Source organism: Bos indicus, chromosome 2 (assembly GCF_029378745.1).
Source record: "Bos indicus isolate NIAB-ARS_2022 breed Sahiwal x Tharparkar chromosome 2, NIAB-ARS_B.indTharparkar_mat_pri_1.0, whole genome shotgun sequence".
In the NCBI taxonomy this organism is placed as follows: Eukaryota; Metazoa; Chordata; class Mammalia; order Artiodactyla; family Bovidae; genus Bos; species Bos indicus.
In genome coordinates this window covers 39,711,546-39,731,336 of record NC_091761.1, presented here as the reverse complement: position 1 = coordinate 39,731,336, position 19,791 = coordinate 39,711,546, and the positions used below count along the sequence as shown (strand labels likewise).

At 38.5% G+C, this 19,791-nt stretch overlaps 1 protein-coding gene across 4 annotated transcripts in view; it reads left to right on the top strand.

Moving 5' to 3' along the window:
* The window catches only part of GPD2 (glycerol-3-phosphate dehydrogenase 2), a 150,540-nt gene that overhangs the window by 53,723 nt on the left and 77,026 nt on the right, over positions 1–19,791 (top strand). For all 4 annotated transcript variants that reach the window (XM_019972543.2, XM_019972534.2, XM_070767690.1 and 1 more), the window contains exon 3: positions 4,569–4,740. In XM_019972543.2, the coding sequence (XP_019828102.2) occupies positions 4,569–4,740 (172 nt within the window). The remainder of the gene's footprint in view (positions 1–4,568; positions 4,741–19,791) is intronic.

Here is a 19,791-nt window from a genome sequence, read left to right as displayed (position 1 = left end):
AATATCATTTTAGTACAGAGGAAAGGGAAGGTACCTGGATTGAAAGAGGGCAGTGAGGATGATGTCACTAGATGTGAGAATTCTTTAGGAGTTGGAATTTATAGAACTCAGTGATTGATCAGATATGAGACTTAGGAAAGTGGCACAAGCAACTGGATGTATAATGATGCCTTTACCGAGATGAGGAAAACTGATAGGGAAAAAGGTTTGGGGAGATAAACTGTATCAGTAGAATTTTGAGATATATGTGAGACACTGAAATAGAGGTTCCATCTACGTAGTTTGGTATCCAGGTTCTGGAATAGAGGAACACAGTTGAGAGTCAGTGTGGTATACAACATATAAAGTTGCACCGAAGACAGACATTCAAAGGAAACTAGGAGAGAGTGGGTTCAAGAGCTGGGGGTGGGGGGTGGGAGAGGGTGGTTCGTCTCAGGTAATTGTCTTCCAGATGATGAGGTGAGTGAATGTGCCGAGATGACAGCTGAAGTGAGGGGTGACAAGTGCACATTGGATTTTGCAGCACAACAGATATTGGTCAGTGTAGGTGGTGGAGGCCATGACAGTGGTGCTGGTGTACCCCTGAAAATCCCTGTTAAACGGAGACGGGGAGTGAATAGGAGGTGCTGTGCTAAGTTGCTTCCACGGGCTGTAGCCCACTAGGCTTGTGTGTCTACAGGATTCTTCAGGCAAAAACATTAGAGTGGGTTGTCATGCCCTCCTCCAGGGGATCTTCCAGACCCAGGGATCAAACCCATGCCTTTTAGGTCTCCTACATTGACAGGAGGGTTCTATATCACTAATGCCACCTGGGAAACCTGAATAGAAGGTGAGGTGGTAAAAAAAGCAAGGGTATACAGATATTTCAGGAATTTTTAGGCTAAGTGATAGAACCATATGTAAGAGACATTTTTTACTGTTTGTTAAGATGAGACAGGTTAGAATGTACCCTTGAGAAGCATGAGGCAGGGGATGAGGCCAGGAGAAACAGCACAGTCAGTGGAGAGATGGGCAGAAGGAATGTCCATCCGATCTAGTATACTTGCTAAAGAGGTTCAGCTGACTTTAATATTCACCTGTTAGCACAGTAGAGTGGGGGCTTTTCTAATGAACTCTACTGTAGTAGGGTCCTTACATTTATTTTTCAGCTAGTTCTAGGAAACTTACCAAGCAGCAAATGTCAGCACAATTCTTTTGATGTGTGAAAATGCTCTGGCGGTTTAGTCACTTGTCAGTCTCATGTCCAAGTCTTATCCATCTGTCATGGCCCAGTTGAAACTCTCAAATGAAAGACTCTCCCTCCCTAATCTGAATGGTCATAGCATGGTACTTCCCCACCCCACCCCCCCGCCTTCTCTGTTTTGTCATTTGTTCTTGTGTATTTACTGTGTGTATGTGTATGTATATATTATTCTCCTTAGATGAAAGGAGATGGAGACCATGACTGAACGGCGTTGTGTTCTCCCCAGCACCTAGCCTAGCTGGTTACACTTCCTTAGCTTGTTACCTTAAATGCAAGGAAACATGAACATGGGGGAATGGGTATTAGCAGACAATTAGGAGGAGTTAAGTAAAGAAGCAGAAGATTTTTGTGGCTTGGAATCTGAATTAGTTACCTGAAAAATTATGGAACCTGATTATAACCTTTTGTTTTTATGATACCTAGTAAAATATGTTTTGAAAGTTTCTTGTTTCCTGCTACTAAGGAATCTATTTAGCAATAATCCAACTCCTCTTTGGTGTAATAGTTTACCAACTACTTTCATTTCATAATATTATTCAGACTGAGAGTAAATCAGAGACACAGAGACAGAGACTTCATAGGGAATTTAGTCCATGTTGCAAAGAGAAAAACCAAGGTCAGAGAGATAATTAGTTAAAAGTCCCTTTACTAGTAAACACAAGTGCTAAGACCAAAGGCAGGACTCTCCAGTTCTAATCCAGGTTTCTTTCAATGTACTTTGTGGCTTCTAGATTTATTTTTATAAAAATCCAATTGGCCTGATAATTACTTAATAAAATTGTAAGGAGCAATGTGGTCTGCTTTATTTAAATGAATTAAAAAGTCACTTATCAGAACAATCTCTTGATCAGAGCTAAGATCACCTTTTATGGAAGAAGCTTGGCTTGTGGCTCAGAGCTTCAGATGTAGCCCCTACAGCAGAATGAATTGTGCTGCTGCTATGATTTAAATAAAAGAGGACAGGAGTTACGTATCTGTGGATAACTAACTGTTAGAGCAATACTGGCAAGCACTGTTCAAAACAGTGAATAAACCTAGTATCAGCATTTTGGAGGAAAAAACCGATATTTACCTGTTTTTCTAAGCTTTCGACTCTGACAACTTTATTTTTTAAGACTAGTGTCATTCTTATGGACCACAGCCTTGTCTAACTCAATGAAACTTTGAGCCATGCCATGTAGGGCCACCCAAGACAGACGGGTCATGGTGGAGAGCAAACTGTGGAAAATTCTTAAACAGATGGGAATACCAGACCACCTGACCTGCTTTTGAGAAACCTGTATGCAGGTCAGGAGGCAACCGTTAGAATTGGACATGGAACAACAGACTGGTTCCAGATTGGGAAAGGAGTACATCAAGGCTGTATATTGTCACCCTGCTTATTTAATTTAGATGCAGAGTACATCATGAGAAATGCCGGGCTGGATGAAGCACATGCTGGAATCAAGATTGCCAGGAGAAATATCAATAACCTCAGATATGCAGATGACACCACCCTTTTGGCAGAAAGTGAAGAAGAACTAAAGAGCCTCTTGATGAAAATGAAAGAGGAGAGTAAAAAAGTTGGCTTAACATTCAGAAAACGAAGATCATGGCATCTGGTCCCATCACTTCATGGCAAATAGATGGGGAAACAGTAGAAACAGTGACAGACTTTATTTTTGGGGGCTCCAAAATCACTGCAGATGGTGACTGCAGCCATGAAATTAAAAGATGCTTCTTGGAAGAAAAGCTACGACCAACCTAGACAGCATATTCAAAAGCAGAGACATTACTATGTCAACAAAGGTCCGTCTAGTCAAGGCTGTGGTTTTTCCAGTGGTCATGTATGGATGTGAGAGTTGGACTATGAAGAAAGCTGAGCGCTGAAGAATTGATGCTTTTGAACTGTAGTGTTGGAGAAGACTCTTGAGAGTCCCTTGGACTGCAAGGAGATCCAACCAGTCCATCCTAAAGGAAATCAGCCCTGAATATTCATTGAAAGGACTGATGCTAAAACTGGGGCTGAAACTTCTAATACTTTGGCCACCTGATGAGAAGAACTGACTGATTTGAAAAGACAGACACTGATTCTGAGAAAGATGGAATGCAGGAGGAGAAGGGCACGATGGGGGATGAGATGGTTGGATGGCATCACCGACTCAACAGACATGAGTTTGAGTAAACTCTGGATGGACAGGGACGCCTGGCGTGCTGCAGTCCATGAGGTTTCCAAAGAGTTGGACATGACTGAGCAACTGAACTGAACTGAGCATCATTCTTGATTTAGGATGATAAGTTATAGTCTAATGAAAGAACTATTAATAGAAATAAGGAAGGTCATTATCCTTTAGGGGGACTATGCTGCTGCTATTGCTAAGTCGCTTCAGTCGTGTCCGACTCTGTGCGACCCCATAGATGGCAGCCCACCAGGCTCTCCCATCCCTGGGATTCTCCAGGCAAGAACACTGGAGTGGGTTGCCATTTCCTTCTCCAATGCATGAAAGGGAAAAGTGAAAGTGAAGTCTCTCAGTTGTGTCCGACTCTTCGCGACCCCATGGACTGCAGCCCACCAGGCTCCTCCATCCATGGGATTTTCCAGGCAAGAGTACTGGAGGGGGACTATGGTCAGCTTTAATTATATTATTGTTAAAGGTTTCACAAATTGAAATAGTGTGTATTAAATATATAATCTATAATTTTATGTTAAAGCATTTAATGGGGAAACCACTGACTAAAATCTTTATATAATATTATTCCCATTGGCCATAGCTGATTATTAAGCTGGATAGTAACTTCTGTTGAACAGATTCTTTTTAATTGTACTGACTTAGAGATCCCCAAACTCTAGAATGTATTTTTGTCAGGGAAGTTAAGAACATATACCTTTAAGAAATTGCAGAAAGGCATAAAGTGTTTTTTCTTCCTCCTTTCTACACTTTTAAATGTTATATGAATGAATGGCTACTACTAGGTAAAACATTTCCTTATGTTCTCCTATAAATTGTCTCAGACAGGGTATTTGGGAACTGCTGTACCCTGTGCAAAGTAATTGAACTTGGCTGGGTATGGAATCAAAACAATCAGTTGAGATAGCAAATCTGAAACCAGGTGTTCCATAGTTAAATAGCTATGATTCATGGGGAAAAAAACCACAGAATTTTAAGAACTTTTTTTTTCCTCCAAGGCAGTTGATTCTATCATTCCATATGGACTATGGACTCTGGTCTAGCTCTGGTTATCATCTTCATTACAAGTGTTTCTCTCTTTTTTTTTTAGTGTAATGTAAAATTTATTAAATTGGCGTTCCAGATGAACATCTGAAAATGGTCTCCTTTTATCTTAGGTGAACCTGGCCTTTGTTGAAGCAGCAGACTGCATTTCAGAACCTGTTAACAGGGAGCCTCCTTCCAGAGAAGCTCAGATACTGACTTTGAAAAACACATCTGAGTTCGATGTACTTGTCATCGGAGGAGGAGCGACAGGAAGTGGCTGTGCCCTGGATGCGGTCACCAGAGGTGAGTCCTGGCGTGGATGCATGTAACGCAGGTAGAGGTTTCATCTTTCCTCCCGATGTAGACACAAATGTGCACTCAGTGCTGGAAAGTCACGTTACTACTGCATTTCTTCATTTTCCACTCTTTGTGAAGCACCTTCTCATTTTTAAAATATAGGTACTTAGACAATTTTAAAATTAAATATAGCTTGTCTTTCACATTGAGATGGGTTTATCTAAAAAGAAAACTGTATTCCTGTGAATTCATTGATTTGATGTTTTGGTTAGTTTTTTTTTACATAATAAAGTACATTTATGTGAAGTAAAAATATCTGTGTATCATTTAAAATCACATTTATGTCAGTGGTTTATCTTTAAAGAAAGATTTGTTAAAATGAATTAATCTATTAAAATAATTCTTTTTGTTTCTCTATTAAAATCATCTCTTCCAGTGAAACATGGACCACAGTTTGCGAAACTCTAGTTTATGTGTAAAAAATGAAAAAGACCTATAACCTGTAGTTCTGTCACCCTTTTAATCAGTTTTAGGAAAGACTTTATGAGAAGCTCTTTCAACATGGCAACAGGATATATAAAGAAATAAACTTTAGTAGGGAACACCAGCGGTCTTACATATGATATATTTAATGATTTGGTTCTGTTGCCTATGGTTATTAGTGTGGAGTTTGGAATCAAAGAAATATGGGTACATATTCTGGCTCAGGTGCTTTATCAGAAGTATATATGTATGTGTACACATGCACACATGCACACACACACACTTAAGTGAGTTACTTAATTTCGTTAAGTTTCTTCATCTTTCAGATAAGAAAAAAAATACCTTCTGTTGATGATTGTTTTGAAGATTAAATGCATAATCATGAAGAAGATTTAAAACAGGGCTTGTCATACAAAGCAAAAAACAATAAATTGTAGGCAGTATGATAGCTGACAGTAATGACATGAAGGCAAAAAGACTTTTAGAACCAGTCATCCTGGAGAGATCATCCTCTGTGGTGTTCTTAGATACAGCACGTTGGGCTGGTACTGCTGCAAGAAATTTTGACTCTGGATTATTTTTTTTAGATACTATGTAAGGTTCAATATTCATTGCAGTTTCATACTCAATGGTGGTAATTTGTTACATGGGATAATTTTTATTAGATGAAGTTACTACCACATCTACTCTGGACTTACTTTGCATATCTGATAGATTTTAGTCTTACATAAATGAAATAAATTTCATGAGATTAGGCATACCTAAGCAAAAAAATACCCTAGATTTTACTAGGATTGCTCAGGACCCTCACTTGAGAGTTGATCCATGTAGACATCATAGCCTAAGTCCATTTTGTCACTTCCAGGTAATGGTAAATTCACAATATAAGCCCTGGATCCTATTCTGTTGCCTGGCAGACCCTAACTTTTGTGTAATTCTGTCTCCATCCATGGTTTATAATTTGAATTAGATTATCCTGGGGCACAGTATGTCAGAGGGAAAGAATGGTTGAAGATCTCTCAAAGGATCTGAATTCTATTCTCTCCCCTGGAGGCCTGGGAGAAAGAGTGGAAAAAAGGACGCATTCCCTTGTCATGGGAGATCTTGTTTGGGACTGCCCCAATTGTCCTGGGACTACCCCAGAGGTTAGAAGTTACCAGATGACAATTTTCTGTGTCCAGGGGTGTCATTTTCCCAGTAGGACTCAGAAAAATATGTTTCTTCAGGTCACCACTTATATTCATGCTATGTACTGAAATATATAGCAGTTCTTTTTCTTTGATTTCAGACAAATATTGGCTGAGTATTATGCATGCAATATTCAAGGTACTACATGTGAATACAAAGATGGTTGATCCAGGCAGCACACTGAGGTTGCTCCCAGTTCTGTAATTCTTGTTGGTGGAGATTGAGTTATCCTGTGTGCCTTGCAAAAGCTTGGGGGGCATTGTTGTATCTGGATAAAGCAAGCTGCTATTTAGCACAGGTAGAATTTTAAGAGGCCAAACTTGCTTGCTCAAAGTGTGCCAATCTGAGGGAACATGCGAAGGAACAATGTGTGTGTGAACAACCGACGTTTCAATTGGGACCACCCAGGCTGTGTGGGGGAGGGCATGAGAGAATCCTGGAAAGGCAGGACTGGGCCTGACCTACCAGGGAAAGGCCTTTGGACTTTACTCAACAGGCCACTCTGAGACTCTGAAGAGCGTTAGTGTTGAGGAGAGGATAGGCAATAAGGAAGAGGCATGCGTGGGTATAAACTTTTAAGAGATCTAGACACAGGACAAAGGGCGAAACTTGCTGATGTCATAGGATATGAATAAGGGAGGCAATATGTGCAAGAATTGTTTTTTTCTGTCTTTCACTCGTTTAAGACAGGCACAATTTGAATATTTCTATAGACCCAGAAGGGAACCTTGATATTCAAATAATAGAAGGCTGCATGTGGACAAGGTCTTAGAAAAATACAAGGTATGGGCTAAGAAAGATGTATCTTTGCTTTGGCAGGACAGTAAGAAGCATTTCTCAAAGACAGAAACAAAGTGAAAGATAACGTGGTAGGAATAGTGGTTGCTCTGCTCTGGTTAGAAAAGGATATGTGTGTGTGTGTGTGTGTGTGCTCCCTTATGTGTCAGAGTTGGGACAGAGAAAGTACATGATAGGGAAGAATCCCAAATTGAGAACTGACTGGGTATCAATGATGAGAAGAAAATGAGAAAAGATACTATGAAGGCAAGAATTTGTTTAAATGGAGACCTGGAACTAAAGGGAGGAAAGGAAGTTGTAAAGTCAACTTGTCAAAGAATTAGGGTGGGTTGGCGGATCTTGAGTGCAGTAGTAAAAAGGCAGCTACTAGTTAAGTCCATTTTGTACCATACCTCCTTTTGAAAAGTCTCACCTATATTTGCTTTTGTGAAATTTTTATATTTATATCTCTTAGAAAACATAGACATGATCATACTATAGTCATTACTTTGCAGTGTGTTACTTTCAAGTATGTATATGGTATTCATTTCTTTATACTGATTCTTTAAGTTATTTCCAGTGTTTTGTTCTGCTATTGGTAATAATACTACTAGTGAGTCAACCACTAAACCAGTTCTGGGAATATAAAAACTAATAAGATGTGGCTTTGCCCTCAAGGAGTTTATTAATATTTGCTGAACAAACATTTTTCCTTTGGACAGTAAAGAATATTAACTAGTACGTTAGCATTTGATTGTGGGTGATGGTAGTGATGATGATGATGATTTTGAAAAGGTAAGAATTTTTAGAGCCAGAATATTGACAAGATTTTTAAAATACTTATAGTTAGTAACAGCTAAGAAAATGGTGTCATTTAATACCTCCTAACATATCAATTGCTGTCTTTTTAAATAATCGACTGAATGTCTTATGTGTATGGAGTTGCAATTTATAAAAGTGATGGATAAATCATAGTTTGTGTGTGTGTGTGAAAAGAAGAGAAGCGAAAAGCAAAGGAGAAAAAGGAAGATATAAGCATCTGAATGCAGAGTTCCAAAGAATAGCAAGGAGAGATAAGAAAGCCTTCCTCAGCAATCAATGCAAAGAAATAGAGGAAAACAACAGAATGGGAAAGACTAGAGATCTCTTCAAGAAAATTAGAGATATCAAGGGGACATTTCATGCAAAGATGGGCTCAATAAAGGACAGAAATGGTATGGACCTAACAGAAGCAGAAGATATTAAGAAGAGGTGGCAAGAATACACAGAAGAACTGTACAAAAAAGATCTTCATGACCCAGATAATCATGATGCTGTGATCACTCATCGGGAGCCAGACATCCTGGAGTGTGAAGTCAAGTGGGCCTTAGAAAGCATCACTACGAACAAAGCTAGAGGAGGTGATGGAATTTCAGTTGAGCTATTTCAAATCCTGAAAGATGATGCTGTGAAAGTGCTGCACTCAACATGCCAGCAAATTTGGAAAACTCAGCAGTGGCCACAGGACTGGAAAAGGTCAGTTTTCATTCCAATCCCATAGAAAGGCAATGCCAAAGAATGATCAAACTACTGCACAATTGCACTCATCTCACACACTAGTAAAGTAATGCTCAAAATTCTCCAAGCCAGGCTTCAGCAATACATGAACCGTGAACTTCCCGTTGTTCAAGCTGCTTTTAGAGAAGGCAGAGGAACCAGAGATCAAATTGCCAACATCCGCTGGATCATGGAAAAAGCAAGAGAGTTCCAGAAAAACATCTATTTCTGCTTTATTGACTATGGCAAAGCCTTTGACTGTGTGGATCACAATAAACTGTGGAAAATTCTGAAAAAGATGGGAATACCAGACCATCTGACCTGCCTCTTGAGAAGCCTATATGCAGGTCAGGAAGCAACAGTTAGAACTGGCCATGGAACAACAGACTGGTTCCAAATAGGAAAAGGAGTATGCCAAGGCTGTATATTGTCACCCTGCTTATTTAACTTATATGCAGAGTATATCATGAGAAACGCTGGACTGAAAGAAGCACAAGCTGGAATCAAGATTGCTGGGAGAAATATCAATAACCTCAGATATGCAGATGACACCAGCCTTATGGCAGAAAGTGAAGAAGAGCTAAAGAGCCTCTTGATGAAAGTGAAAGAGGAGAGTGAAAAAGTTGGCTTAAAGCTCAACATTCAGAAAACGAAGATCATGGCATCTGGTCCCATCACTTCATGGGAAATAAATGGGGAAACAGTGGAAGCAGTGTCAGATTTTATTTTTTTGGGCTCCAAAGTCACTGCAGATGGTGATTGCTGCCATGAAATTAAAAGGCGCTTACTCCTTGAGAGGAAAGTTATGACCAATCTAGATAGCATATTCAAAAGCATAGACATTACTTTGCCAACAAAGGTCCATCTAGTCAAGGCTATGGTTTTTCCAGTGGTCATGTATGGATGTGAGAGTTGGACTGTGAAGAAAGCTGATCGCCAAAGAATTGATGCTTTTGAACTGTGGTGTTGGAGAAGACTCTTGAGAATCCCTTGGACTGCAAAGAGATCCAACCTGTCCATTCTAAAGGAGATCAGTCCTGGGTGTTCATTGGAAGGACTGATGCTAAAGCTGAAACTCCAGTACTTTGGCCACCTCATGTGAAGAGTTGACTCATTGGAAAAGACCCTGATGCTGGGAGGGATTGGGGGCAGGAGGAGAAGGGAATGACAGAGGATGAGATGGCTGGATGGCATCACCGACTCGATGGACATGAGTTTGTGTAAACTTTGGGAGTTGGTGATGGACAGGGAGGCCTGGTGTGCTGGGCCTGGTGTGCTGTGATTCATGGGGTCGCAAAGAGTTGGACATGACTGAGCAACTGAACTGAACTGAACTGATGCTTAGTCAGTCAGTCGTGTCTGACTCTGCCACCTCATGGACTGTAGCCCTCTAGGCTGCTCTGTCCATGGGATTCTCCAAACAATAATATTGGAGTGGGTTGCCATTTCCTTCTCCAGGGGATCTTTCTGACCCACGAATCGAACCTGCGTCTCTTGCGTCAGCAAGCATATTTTTTACCACACTGCCACCTGGGAAGCCCAAATCCATAGTTTATATTTCCTTTATTATGCTGGTAGCCCTCTGAGGGTAGCATTTGTAATTAAAATGTATAGAGATGCTGAAGTTAATCTATATTTATCCTTTTACAACAATTTCTGATCATATCAGTAGCGCTCTGAAGTGTGAAATGATTGTGGGCATTTGGTTAATGAATTGTGCATTGTTGCTGTTCATTCATGGAATTTGCTCTTTTATTATATTTGATGCTTCACTTAACAACAAATTTTGCTTTCTCTGCATTTGATATGTTTTTACCAAATTATTCCTGATTGTATCCATTAATCTTTAGTCATATTTGACAAAAATAAATTACTGTGATCTTTTAAAGTTACCAGTAATAATTAGATTTTTCAGGACATCAAACTTTTGGGGGAACTGCTAGATGTTAAAGGGCTTGTATAAAAATGTTTGCACAAGCTTTTTGATGAAATACTGTGCCCAAATGTGATTTTGTTAATGAATAAACAAAGACCATAGAAGGAAGAGAAAAAGTCTTGAGGTTTTCATAATGAACATTTATTTGCATTGTTACCATCTGCATTTTCTTGGGAATCAATTTTCATTTGTTTCATTTGTAATATTATTTGATAAACATAATATGCACAATTCTCCTCACGTTCTTGGGCAGGTCTCTAGGATCGATAAAATTGCTTCTCTGTTTAACACTTCCATGGCCAGTCCCTGAACAAGAGCACAGCCTAGGAGCTTGGGGATACAGGCTGCCAAAGGAGAGCTGGAATGACGAGAATCTGATATAGTCACCCCCTCAGAGGGCTTCACGCTGTTTCTTTTTCAGCTCTTTTCTTTTATGTGACTACCTGGATGTATCAGGGATCAACTAGTCCCGTTCTGGTTTAAAATCTTGTTTGTAAACTTAACTTTTATGACTTCAATTCAGATTCCAGAGAATACTGCCTCTTGCTAGAAGAAAACATTAATTGTAGTTCTCCTGTTTAAAAATGTATATATACTTCTAGCTTACGAATGGCACCTGGCTAATAATTCCTGAATTCTCACTGCAGCCCCTTCAAGTCTAAGATAGTATAGGATAGCGAGTAAGGACAAAGGCTATGAGATTAGAACAGAGTGGGATCAATCAGCTTCATCATTTACCAGCTCCATGAACTTCAGTTAAGTGTCTTAACCTTGTGGAGAGCCTTAAGGTTCTCAGACATAATGGAGGATAACAACACTTCTGCATAAATAAAGATTTGTGAAAAGCAGGAGGTATGAGCATTGAGTTAAAAAAAGATGCAGAATAGGGAGAGCCATGGAAGATAATGCATTCTGGGAATTACAAACCTGCACCCCCCACCCTCTTCCACCACCGCCCTATTTTAGGATAGTAGAATTGCAGCAGATCAAAGTTTGCTATTTCCTGGACATTGCTAATTAGACTAGGTTGCAATTGCTACTAATCTGGAAATTTGATGTAATTCAGTGATTACATTAGAGGGACTGTCTTTGTCAGGAGTGGGGTGGGGAGGATTAGAGAAACTGTGCCAGAGGTATTTGGAAAAATTAGACTTTGAGACTTACTAGATTAATTTTGAAGAAGAATAATGATAAAGGAGATAGAGGTCTGTCAATATTAAAGTGTATTCTGCTGCTGTTGCTGCTAAGTCACTTCAGTCGTGTCCGACCCTGTGCGACCCCATAGACGGCAGCCCACCAGGCCCTGCTGTCCCTGGGATTCTCCAGGCAAGAACACTGGAGTGGGTTGCCATTTCCTTCTCCAATACATGAAAGTGAAAAGTGAAAGTGAAATCGCTCAGTCGTGTCCAGCTGTTTGCAACCCCATGGACTGCAGTCTACCAAGCTCCTCCGTCCATGGGATTTTCCAGGCAAGAGTACTGGAGAGGGGTGCCATTGTCTTCTCCGAAAGTGTATTTTAAAGCTACTTTAAATAAAATAGTTTGCAGAAGAGACAAGAGAGACCAGTGGAACAAAAGTAAGAGGCTAGAAATAGATCTGAATACATAAAATTTAGGATATGATAAAGGCAGCATTTCATATTTGTAATTATTGGTTATTTAATGTGTTGTTGAAGTGTCCACTTTCCCAAGTTTATGCTTATATTTACATATATATTTATGTATATTTATCTTCTATTTATCATACTCTCTGTGAACCAAAGATTTAATAGTAAAACACCACAAACCTATTAGAAGAAATTTTTAAAAAATGGAGTAAGAAAGAATGTTTTTAAGCATGACATCAGTAAAACCATTTTCTTTTGGAAAATCCTGTTTAAACTTGATTTCATAAAAGTTAAAATTTATCTGTATAAGTTTAATATAATATATATGTTATATTAAATGTAATATATGATATTAATATAAATGTAATTTATATATTATATTAAATGTAAATATATTTAGTAATAATGTAATATAATACTTTTATACTTCCCTGGTGGCTCAGATGGTAAAGAATCTGCCTGCAATGCAGAAGATCTGGATTCAGACTCTGGGTTGGGAAGATCCCCTGGAGGAGGGCATGGCAACCCATTCCAGTATTCTTTCCTGGAGAATCCCATGGACAGGGGAGCCCTGCAGGCTATAGTCCATGGGGTTGCAAAGAGTCAGACGTGACTGAGTGACTAAGCACAGCAATATATTATATATATAATAAATATAATAAGCACCTGAGAAACTGGAAAAATACCATAACAGAATTTGTTATATATTATTTTTAGCTTTTCTATATCCTTTTGTTTTAGTATGTCTATGATAAAATACAAATAGCAGGACTTTTCTTTATTTTTTAGTGTTTGATAGAATCTGTGTTTCAGTAGGCATGTTTGGTCCGTCTCCGTTGATTTGGATGCCACGTGCTTTTAGTTTGTGTTTTTTACCTTACAGCTTTTTTTTGTTTTGTTTTCCTTTTATTTCCTTCTTTCCTTCTCCATTTTAAATCAGCTTTGTATCACTCTCTGTTTCCATACATTAAACTCTGCAGATATAGTTACTGTCTCCTTCAAGTCCCCCCAGAGATTTTTCTCAGAACCAAATCAAGGCTTCTGCCCTGTCATGATCTTGGACATCCTGCAGACCGACTCCCAGACAGCTGGTGGTGCCCTGGCCCAGGTCTCCCCTCCAGGCTGGGTCCCTCTTCCTGCCTCCTGCGCATGTCACAGTAGATGGTCCACAGCAGCAGGCAGTGGTCAGCAGCCCCTTCTTCAGTCCTGGCTTTCCAGCACTGGTCTGCCTTCTTCCCCTCTCCCTACCTCTTGCCTTTCAGGAACTGAAATCTGGGTTACTTGTGTCAGTTTCTAGACCCAAATTCCACCAAGACATAGGCTTGGATCTAACTACTCCTCTCTGAGTTTCACTACATCTGTGGCTCATGAGGAGTTTATTTTTGAGGCAACCATGACTTAAATATGTGTGTGTTGTGTGTGTACATACATATATGTATATATACACATACATGTAAAAATATATGTATGTAAAATTTTCTCTTGTGTTTGGAGAAAAGTTTAAAGCTAAACTTACAGTGCCATATTGATCAAAATTTTACTTATAGAGTATTTATTAGCAAAATGAGTGTAGTTTGGTTTAATAAATTGGGTCCCTTCAGTTATCCAGAGAGGTTTATAAGTATTTACAGGGAAAATGGCTAAAATGTATTGTACATTGAAAAACAAGTTGTGAAAAATGAGTTTGTTAATTGTATTTGTTTTTGAAGCAAAAAAGTACACAGGTTTACAAGCATAGGAAGTTTTTTGTAGAATATATGGTATGTTTTTAATAGTTAAAATTAGTTATGTCTGAATTTTGTAAATAGGAAACCAGCAGTGTGTTATTCTCTCTTTTCATAATTTTATATTGTTTGGATAGTCCTTCTCTCTTTGAACATTGGCTGGTTTTATGATAAAATAGTAAAAAGAGAAAGCAACATCAGCAACTTCCTTATTCCCCTGAAATTGTATTGCTATTGTTGTTGAGTTGCTAAGTCACGTCTTGTCTCTTTGTGACCCCGTGGACTGCAGCATGCCAGGTTCCTCTGTCCTCCACTATCTCCCAGAGATTGCTCCAATTCATGTCCATTGAGTCAGTGATGCTGTCTAACCATTTATGTATAACTGTGTAACTATAATTAATGTTATAGCTTAATACATTCTTGTGCCTCCATAATCAAGTGTGTGTGTGTGTGTGTGTGTGTGTGTGTGTGTGTGTAAGGAGCACAAAGTATGTTAATGACATGTTCTAACTTAACAAATATCTTCATTAATGGTGTATCTGTTTCTAATATAAAAATAGAAATAGGTATAATAACCAATCCAATGTTATATAGCTCTGTATAATGTTAGCATTTACTGTTAGAAAACACTAGGCTTAAAGCATAGAATCCTGATCATGAGGATTAACAAGCCAGGATTGCTTTACAGCTTTACAGAAGTGTTATTTTATAGAGAAATTTATCTTTCGTATAAAATACGCAGCCTTTGGGTTAGTCACTTTTCTTACTAATTTCAGTGGCTTTCTGAAATCCAAAAGTAAGTGCCCAAAGCTTTTCTAAAGAAAGATAAACTTCCCTTTCCTTAAATGACATCCTTTTTCCTTCATGGGGCATATGGCTTTAATAGCTATGTTTATGGTACTAATGTACAGAGTGTCTGTACTTTTTGATTTGTGTGTTATTACCTGGGTGCCTCTGATATTTATTTCATAGCTATTACTCTGCCCTTTTTATATGAAAATAGTTAAATAATGCCATATCTGAAAACTTACTATAATGAAATAAAGATTCAGAGAGTTTAAATGAAAATATAATCTTGCAGTACTGTGATATTGAAGGTAGGAAATAACCCACATGTTCAGAAATAGGGAACTGAATAAATAAATCATTGTAAATATTTAATGTATTACTATTCACATGTTAGAAATGAAATTATAGAAAAATATATATTGACATGGAGAGATGTTTACAATAAACAATGTTAAATGAAAAAAATGGAATGTATTATACAATCCTATTTTGATAAAAATGTGCATATGTGATTATATACATGCACAGAAAATGTGAACATTTAAACACCCAAATGTCAACTGTGGTTATCTCTGAATGGTGTGATTACAGGAGAGTTTTATTTTGTTCTCTTTACTTCTCTGCATTTATTATATTGAGCATGTTTGCATGTATAATAAGATAATCAGTAAAAGGTATTAAAATATACTTCTGTTCTGTTTCATGTTGTGAAAGTTAAATGTCGTACCATTCTTCCCCTTAGATGGTAATTATCCCTCTAAATTCATCCAACTGTCTTGATCCATGAGTTGGTTTAGTTGGAGGTGCCTAGTAGCTAGACATTCTCACTCAGAGTAGAAAAGGCAAATCTATAATGAGCTGTGTTTAATTCATATCCCTGGCTGTACCTTGAAGATACAATTTTAACTTCAGAGGTGGGTAAAGATGACTGAAAGGTAGATTTCAAGTTCACTTTTTTCTACTGCTGTAACTAAGCTTGTTATTCCGCGTAAGAGTTTCAGAATAATCTCACTCCAAATATTAATACTTTACCACTACCATGAAATTCATTTGAATACCTACATAGAGCAATCAATTATAAAAACAAAAAATTGAATAATTATACCACTCCCAAATGTTCAGGTTCATCTCAGCAGTGATAGAATATATTGGTTTCCATAAAAAGCAACTTCTGGAAAGAGACAAAAAATAGCTATTCCTCATAAAATCTTGAACAAGTTTAGCAAATTATTGTAAATGTACAGAGGCCAGCCCTTCACTGCTGCTCATTCTTTCCACTTGGAGAAAAGATCTTCCCTGGTGCCTTAGATCCACAGCCAGGCACAGTTACTGGAAGCCTGGGTGCATTATTTTTGACCTTCTTCAAATTTAATTACTTTACCTAAGATCCAAAATGTTAGCGTTGAATGTCGCTTATAAGTAGTGTTCATTCTCTCTCAGACGATAAAACAGCATTCTCTCGTCACTTTCTTGCTTTACACTGGGGGGAAAAAAACTAGTTAAATTTTTTATTTCAGATTGGTGGGGAAAAAAAAGTTTGAATTTTTGAGAGGTGAAACAAAAGGAGCACCTTAGGTAGTGGAACCATGCAAGATCATTGTCTTTGCTGCCATCAGCTAATCAAAGGAAGAAGCAGTTCTAGCTACTAATAATGTCCTGATTTTGCATTACTTTCCTCCTTCCTCATTCCATCGTTCTCATGCAACAAAAACGAGAAATACAGAACATTTAGCATAAAAGCAGTTGAAAACGTTGAAGTGTTTTCTTAGAGTCTCTTTTTTCCCCTTGGTTTTGAGGTTCTGAAAAATTTTGGTAATACTTTCAGGTTACATGGTGCTTTAATATTTATCAATTTGGCTGTAACTTCATAGATATTAAATTTTTTGTTTTTTGATGTTTGGAGATTTTGGGGTTTTTTTTTTTTTTTTGCTCTGGAAGGAGCACTATCATTTCTCTTCAGAGATTCTGGTAGGTAGTTTGATGATATGCCACTGGAAATAATGGAATAAGATAAAACCAGCCTATTTTGACAGAGAAGCCCATTTTAACTTTTGTTGGTATTCACTAGGGTTTCTCACATAAGTACATGTGAGTAACTTTTCTAAATGTCCAATTCTTGCAAAAGCAGTTTTGAGACTTTTAAGTGTTAGCTGTCACTTAAAATATCCTGAAATATCCTCCTGAGATGGCTTGCTGATTTCTAGAGTAGTTCCCTGCCTCACACTGTGTCAGTTTGGGAAAGAAAAAAAAATCCATCCTGATAACACAGCCCATAAAATTCTCTCTTCACATTACTCTCCAGTTACCATCTTCTGCCTTGTGAGGTGGACTCTATATTGCCCTACTCCTGCTGTGTGGTCCTCTAGATGGTCCCCTGCACTCCAGCCCCTCAGTGAGAAGCAGACCCTACATAAATTGGGCTGTTTCAGTCATCTGCACTCTTTTGCTTAAGCTGATCTCTGCTGATGATAACTCCCTTCCACCTCCCTCCACCCATTTGAACATGTCCTCCCCTCTAGACTCAGTCTTTCTCCAAGATCCCTCCCCTGACACAATTAAAAAAAAAAAAAATCCACCTTGGCTGTAGTTATTGTTCACACTGGGAATTGTTGTGGTGACCCAAGGATGAAAGAGCAGAGGCACACTAGCTTTTGCCAAAAGCAGGGAAAGGACTCAGAATTTCCTTACATTCAGTCCTTTGTGGCCCTCAGTCAGAATCCAGATACGAGGAACTCAGGCCACTCATGCCACATGTGTCTTTCTGTTGCCTCCTGTCCCCCTCTGTCTCTCTCCATCAGATTTCCTAGACAACCCATACTTGACCTTTCATAGCCACATGATCTCTAGGAAAGGATTCTGAGGTTCTCTTTGGTCCTGGTCTTTCTCTTATATTCAAAAGCCTGAAGGATCAAAAACTCTCCTAACATTCTAAACAATCCCCTTCTAACTATGTTTATCTCTCAGGTGGGGAGGGAACCAAGCTTCCCCGATTCCTGAACATCCTACAGAATTCCCTTCTAACTACTCTAACTTCTCAGAGTTGGGAAGGACCAAGCTTCCCCCACTCCTGCAAGTTCCCTTAACCCTTCAGATTCTTCTGATGGGACAAAGATTTCACTTTCCACCAAAGGGAAAATCCAAGATTTTTATCAGTTGATCTGCCCCTGATATCGGAGTCAATTTGAGCACTATTTGGTCTGTATTTTAGCTATAAAACTGAATACAGAAAGGAAAGATGACTTTTTGACACAGGATGGCCATGATACTCTTTAGACTTTGCAGAAAACTGGTTAAAGTAAAATTTTTTTCTTGGAAACTGCAAAGCCAGTTCTTTTTGCATATGCAATTAAAAACAACTAGCTTGTTCACCCCACTCCAGTACTCTTGCATGGAAAATCACATGGGCGGAGGAGCCTGGTAGGCTGCAGTCCATGGGGTCGCTAGGCGTCAGACATGACTGAGCGACTTCACTTTCACTTTTCACTTCCATGCATTGGAGAAGGAAATGGCAACCCACTCCAGTGTTCTTGCCTGGAGAATCCCAGGGACGGGGGAGCCTGGTGGGCTGCCATCTATGGGGTTGCACAGAGTCGGACATGACTGAAGCGACTTAGCAGCAGCAGCAGCAGCTTGTTAAAAGGCCTGCCTAAGGAAAAGCTTGAAGTTAACCTTTTCCATGTCCTTGTTGCCTGAGACCTCAGCCTTGGATAAATTCAGTTCAGTTCAGTTAAGTCCCTCAGTCATGTCCGACTCTGCGACCCCATGGCGCCAGGTTTCCCTGTCCATCACCAACTCCTGGAGCCCACTCAAACTCATGTCCATCTCATCGGTGATGCCATCCAACCATCTCATCCTCTGTGGGCAAATTAGAACTTCGAAAAAAAAAACAGTGGGATCACAGAGACATTTTAAATCTCAAGCGGAAAACTATGAGATCTCTGTCTGTCTGTCTATCTGGATTTATGTATGTTTCAGTGTGTGTCTTTTTTTTTTTTTTTTAATAATATTGCTGAAGTTGTAAAGGAGTTCTAATTTAACTGGCCTAAAGAAAAGTATGTGCTTAGAAATCAGACAATTCTAAATACAAGAGAATTAACCTAAAAGAATTTCAAATTCACGTGAACTGGGAAATAGTCAATATTAAATATCTAGTATTAATGTTTGTTTGCTAATCTAATATAGACATGTCTAAGAGTCATTAACATTAAGCATAGTATTTTCATTGTACCTTGGTTTATTATAAGTTAAATATTGTTATATTATTATATCTGTTACAAGTTTGTCAGCAAGGAAAGTACCTCTAGTGAAGAGACTTCAAAAAATATATAAATGAAAGATGAGCGTTTAGATAAACTCTATTAAGAATAATTATACTTTAGAAATTTCTGTCTAAAACAGTTTCTCTAGATTTTGGTAACCTGAATTTCTATGGTTGTGCTAAACTAAGTGACGGAAGTTTATTGAATAGCTAGGTCATTTTCAAATAAAATAAGATTCTGAAACATTAATTATTGAACACTAACTTCCTCTTACAGAGAAACTAGAGATTTTGGACTATTAATGAATAATGTTTGATGCTATCCTGAGATGTTCTCTAAAAATTTTTTTTTAGAAATTATCACTGGTGTTTATGTTCACCAGTCTATAGAATGCTAGTGTAAAGATCAGTTCTTGGTTGCTTAAGGAAAGTGGGATGTGTGTTTTCAGTAAAGAAGGTATGAGAAATGAAATTACATTTTATGAGGGGAAAAGGAAGTAGGTCTGACAGGTGGCTGTTTCAGGATGGAAGAACAAAGTAATGGGTACTGAGAGTGATAAGAAGGTTTTATAGAAAATGGACCCCAAAGGAAGAGTTTTGTGCATAAATACAAGTTTTCTTGAGATGTTGAACTGCCTTTGATAATGGATATCAAGTTTCTTTACCTCTGAGGTGATCTGTTCTGTGTTTACCTTTGAAATCTTTTGTTAACTTTAGCTAAGTGAATATATTGTTTCACAGTGATCTATATAATCCTATC